At 43.9% G+C, this 6,000-nt stretch overlaps 1 protein-coding gene across 1 annotated transcript in view; it reads left to right on the top strand.

The window, feature by feature from the left end:
• Nucleotides 1-687: 687 nt before the first annotated feature.
• DGKH (diacylglycerol kinase eta) overlaps nt 688-6,000 on the top strand; it is a 356,048-nt gene continuing 350,735 nt past the window's right edge. The window contains exon 1 of the mRNA XM_073580313.1: nt 688-955. Within this exon, the coding sequence (XP_073436414.1) occupies nt 899-955 (57 nt within the window). The 5' untranslated portion in view covers nt 688-898. The remainder of the gene's footprint in view (nt 956-6,000) is intronic.

Raw genomic sequence — 6,000 nt, 5'->3', positions numbered from 1 at the left:
ACACATGAGGAATCAGCCCATCCTATACATGGACTGGGCTATTTATCTTGCGAAGACGGAGCGTCTCCGCAAGATAGACATGCTGCGGTCAGGAAAGAAGCACCACATGTCCGGTTAAGCAGGGTCGCTGGAGGCGTCCCTGCACGCATAGTGGAGATGGGATTTCTTAAAATCCCCTCCACTATGCTGTAACTTCTGGACGCTGCGGATTGGATGCTGTGGCTGTATGCAGCGTCCAATCGGCAGCAAATCCTGAAGGAATCCTGACCTATTGGCCCCATCGGTGCATCCGTTTTATGGGGGATTTCGGACGTATGCCCTGAGGGGGGCACACAATGCACTGTGACCGCACCCTAAACTTCTGAAATCCATATAGTTGTTCTTCGGTAACCATAGAAACATGACTCTAAAAGATGTAAAAACACTGAAGAAGCAACTTCTGGCCGGGACTGCAGTGCTGGGAGCGCTTGTGTAATTCCCTTCTGACCCCCACGTTCTGGAGCAGCTCCTCGGGGTGTAATGGGGCAGGGGCACTGATCCCCAGGACCCCACAGTCCTACACACACCAGGCTGCAGAGTCAGGGTGCAGGGCGGCTGGAGGCGGGAGACTGGCAGGGAAGGGGGCAGACAGTGGACGGGACTGGAGCTGGGCGGGGAGAAGGAGGGAAGAAGCTGCAGCCTGAAGAGTAGGAAGATGAGGAGAAGGAGTGTCAGCGGCACCGGAGGAGCGGGAAGCACGGAGCTGAGCACCCCGGGGCTGTGAGCAGCCAGAAGACACTGTGCTCGGAGCGGCCGGCTGTGCCTGCAGTGCTGGATCCCCAGTGTCCGGCATTGCGCCTCCTCCCGGGACCGGCTGAGCCCTGCTTCTTCCTGACACCTCTGGCGATTTCCTGGGGGGATGATGGAGCACACATATCCTTCCTACAGCGGCCGGAGCCCGGTGTGGGAGGAGATGGTGGGTACTGGGGGCACGGAGTGCCAGCACTGCGGGGTGGTCGGGACTGGAGGAACTTCGTGTCCCTGTGTGACTGCTGCACGGACCGGGGCAGGGTGGGGACAGCGGGAACTGGCAGCTAGCGCATGGTCCTGTGGTGGAAGCTGCCAGCCAGGCTGGGGGCATCCTGTGCACGGACTGTCCCAGTTGGTAGGGTGCGCTGGTAGTGGCAGGCACTGGGTAGTGTTTGTAATGGACTGGCTCATTAGAGAGTTATATACGACTTGTACCTTGGTTATAATGGACTACTAGTCTTTATTGGTTCTTATGGACTAGTACTGTATGCCAGGCAGTGTCCAAAGGTTATAGTAACTGGTACTGTATGCCAGGCAGTATCCAATGGTTATAGTGGACTGGTACTGTATTATACCAGGCAGTATCCAATGGTTATTGTGGACTGGTACTGTATTATACCAGGCAGTGTCCAAAGGTTATAGTGAACTGGTACTGTATTATACCAGGCAGTATCCAATGGTTATTGTGGACTAACACTGTATACCAGGCAGTGTCCAAAGGTTATAGTGGACTGGTACTGTATACCAGGCAGTGTCCAAAGGTTATAGTGGACTGGTACTGTATACCAGGCAGTGTCCAAAGGTTATAGTGGACTGGTACTGTATACCAGGCAGTGTCCAAAGGTTATAGTGGACTGGTACTGTATTATACCAGGCAGTATCCAATGGTTATAGTGAACTGGTACTGTATACCAGGCAGGATCCAATTGTTATAGTGAACTGGTACTGTATTATACCAGGCAGTATCCAATGGTTATAGTGGACTGGCACTGTATTCCAGGCAGTATCCAAAGGTTATAGTGAACTGGTACTGTATCCTAGGCAGTATCCAAAGGTTATTATGGACTGGTACTGTATACAAGGCAGTATCCAAAGGTTATAGTGGACTGCTACTGTATCCCAGACAGTATCAAATGGTAATAGTGGACTGGTACTGTATAACAAGAAGTATCCAAAGGTTATTATGGACTGCTACTGTATACCAGGCAGTATCCAAAGGTTATAGTGGACTGGTGCTGTATACCAGGCAGTATCCAAAGGTTATAGTGGACTGGTGCTGTATACCAGGCAGTATCCAATGGTTATAGTGGACTGGTGCTGTATACCGGGCAGTATCCATAGGTTATAGTGGACTGGTGCTGTATACCAGGCAGTATTCAATGGTTCTTATGGACTGCTATAGTATGTCAGCCAGAATCCAATGGTTATAGTGGATCTGTACAGAACGTCAGGCAGCATCCAAAGGTTATAGTGGACTGGTAGTGTATGTCAGGCAGTATCCAGTGGTTACAGTGGACCAGTACTGTAAACCAAGCAGTATCCAATGGTTCTTATGGACTGTTACAGTATGCCAAGCAGTATCCAATGGTTCTTATGGACTGTTACAGTATGCCAAGCAGCATCCAATGGTTCTTATGGACTGTTACAGTATGCCAAGCAGTATCCAATGGTTTTTATGGACTGGTATAGTATACTAGACATTATCAAATTGTTCATATGGACTGGTACAGTATACCAGGCAGTATCTAGTGGTTCTTATGGACTGGTACAGTATGCCAGGCAGTATCTAATGGTTTTTATGAACTCGTGCTGTATGCCAGGCAGTATATAATGATTTGTATGGACTGGTACAGTATACCATGCAGTATTCAGTGGTTACAGTGGACCAGTACTGTAAACCAAGCAGTATCCAATGGTTTTTATGGACTGGTACAATATACCAGGCAGTATATAATGATTCTTATGAACTGGTACTGTATGCCAGGCATTATCCAATGGTTACAATGGACTGGTACAGAATACCAGGCAGGATTCAGTGGTTCTAGTGGACCAGTACATTAAAGCAAGCAGTATCCAATGGTTCTTATGGACTGGTACAGTATACCAGGCAGTATACAATGGTTAAAGTGGATTGCTACAGTATACCAGGCAGTATCCAGTGGTTATAGTGGACTGGTATTGTATACCAGGCGGTATCCAATGGTTTTTATGGACTGGTACTGTATGCCAGGTGGTATATAATGATTTGTATGGACTGGTACAATATACCAGGCAGTATCCAGTGGTTATAGTGGACCAGTACAGTAAACTAAGCAGTATCCAATGGTTCTTATTGACTGGTTTAGTATGCCAGGCAGTATCCAATGGCTTTTATGGACTGGTACAGTATATCTGGCAATATCCTGTGTTTAGAGTGGACTGTTACACCAATAGTACTTTTTTTTCTGGACTGGTATCATTACACTGGTTCTCTACTGGACACCAATTTTTGTATATGTCACTTGTCTAGGGAGCAGAACATCCAAACTTCTCATGAAAAACGAGTGGTTTGTAAGACTTCTTAGAAGATCCAAAATGCAAATTCTCAAATGTCTTGTCAGTGTAGTGCATGAATTTGAATCACCCTAATTTTCAGGAAAAAGGCTACAAGGCTCCTCAGGCTCCAAACCAACTGTATTATTGTGTCAGCGATTGTCATTTACGTAAAATGTGCCCAAGGGCTTTGGAAGCTTCATAGATGTGGTCTCCACGGTGTGATCTACCGACACTGCTGTCTGGTATGTGTCAGATATAATTTGGGTGGATTTTAAAAATAAGCTTTTTGTCTACCAAAAATATTGAGAATAACCAGTTTATTCTCAATCAGTTTTGATGTTACGCTTTACTTCTAAGGGCACCTTTGTAATTTTTTTTTCTTCCGGCTATACATTTTTGCCTTATTTTAGGCTGTGTTCACACTTGGGTCTTGTTTATATACATCTATGACTACATCTATGACTGGAGCTAGGACCCTCTATCAGATCTTTTATATGATGGATCACCCTGGTTTACAGTGGGGTCTGTTGGCTTCAGCTGCTGACATACATGTGGTAGTATTATTTGTTTCATGTCTCATGACATTTAGGAAAATATAAATAGATCTTAAAGGTGCAAAAAAAAGTGTAGTGAAGAGCAAACATTGCAGAACCATGCTGACTTCTAGTAAAACCTCGGTCTGCATCATAAGAGTCTACAAATAGTTTTGTTTATGAGGCCATCAGATCTTTATCCATCTAGGAGATCTATAGTATCCAGTGTATGTTGATTTTTGGATTCCTTATGGCAGTAGTGTAAATATTACTAATAGTATCACAAGTCTCAGCCGTTATTCACAGCTCGTATTTAGCTGCTGGCTGGATGTGTCAGCATAGTTGCTAATGTCCTAAGGAGCTGCCTACAAAGAACTTCTAATTATTTTTATCCAACAACTTGGCCATTAGCCACAATCTGAAAAAAAAACTATTTGATAACATTAAATGTATAAGGTAAATTTTTAATCTTTCTTTTTATGTGAGTCACATCTATGATATTCGTGTACAGAGCACATTTTAACGATAACGCTAGGACAACCTACATCTCTGATTTTCTTTTTTTCTTTCCAGTACATTTTTCCTTTAGTGTTATATTCATGTCACCAAATATTTGGTCCGAGTTCTGTCCATGCAAAAATCTGACAGCACTTCGACTACTATAGGGCTGTTCAGATGAATTGTTGAAAATCACAGCATGCACAAGCCTCATCGTATTTTGGATGGGATTCACCCAATTTTGGGTCAATGGGTGTCCAAAAAAAAATCAGACCCCTTCCGGATCAACAGTTGTAGCATTCGATTTTTATTGGTACATTGCAGTTATTAACATGGAAAACGGTGTTTGGTCTTGTAATGCATATGCATAAATATTGGACATACAGATGAGAAATCATCCATTTTTTCTGGGTGCCAATCGGACTATTTCATGCTCTTGTGGGCATAGCCTAATAGATATCTTTGGGGATTGACAATGTCTATAGAGTACACACCATCACTTGACCACTAGTCAAATAGTCTTGAGACTAGAGAATGGGATGGAGTAAAAAAGGCATCCAGTTTATAATCACACAATAACACAGTATTAGAACATTACAATAGATGTTCCCTTCTGCTCACATCTGCATTTATTTCTTTTCGACGATCAGAGTGACTGTAATTTTATCTGATTAAAAATGTATCCCTGATGAACCCAATGAACCTTACAGATCATATCAGATCATGATGGATTATAATGGATCTTTCCTAGCTGTCGGGGGGTGCACAGGGCATTAGGTATTCCCAATAGATAGCCTCACTGTATTTAATACAAAAGTCTAGTTTGCACTCTGGGTTATACATGTCTGGAGGATGTGTCCCACATGATCAATGTCACAATTCCAGTTAATGCATGAAATTGCCATCTCCTTAAGGCTGAACCATTACGCCATAAGCTTGTCATTGCATACAACACCCATGTACCACATATACAGTGGGGCAAAAAAGTATTTAGTCAGTCAGCAATAGTGCAAGTTCCACCACTTAAAAAGATGAGAGGCGTCTGTAATTTACATCATAGGTAGACCTCAACTATGGGAGACAAACTGAGGAAAAAAAATCCAGAAAATCACAAGGTCTGTTTTTTTTTCATTTTATTTGCATATTATGGTGGAAAATAAGTATTTGGTCAGAAACAAGCAATCAAGATTTCTGGCTCTCACAGACCTGTAACTTCTTCTTTAAGAGTCTCCTCTTTCCTCCACTCATTACCTGTAGTAATGGCACCTGTTTAAACTTGTTATCAGTATAAAAAGACACCTGTGCACACCCTCAAACAGTCTGACTCCAAACTCCACTATGGTGAAGACCAAAGAGCTGCCAAAGGACACCAGAAACAAAATTGTAGCCCTGCACCAGGCTGGGAAGACTGAATCTGCAATAGCCAACCAGCTTGGAGTGAAGAAATCAACTGTGGGAGCAATAATTAGAAAATGGAAGACATAAAAGACCACTGATAATCTCCCTCGATCTGGTGCTCCACGCAAAATCCCACCCCGTGGGGTCAGAATGATCACAAGAACGGTGAGCAAAAATCCCAGAACCACGCGGGGGGACCTAGTGAATGAACTGCAGAGAGCTGGGACCAATGTAACAAGGCCTACCA

This window comes from Dendrobates tinctorius, unplaced genomic scaffold (genome assembly GCF_039654945.1).
Source record: "Dendrobates tinctorius isolate UK_male_01 unplaced genomic scaffold, ASM3965494v1 ptg000064l, whole genome shotgun sequence".
NCBI lineage: Eukaryota > Metazoa > Chordata > Amphibia > Anura > Dendrobatidae > Dendrobates > Dendrobates tinctorius.
Note: the sequence above shows the minus strand (reverse complement) of the source record. Positions and strands in the feature narration are given on the sequence as shown.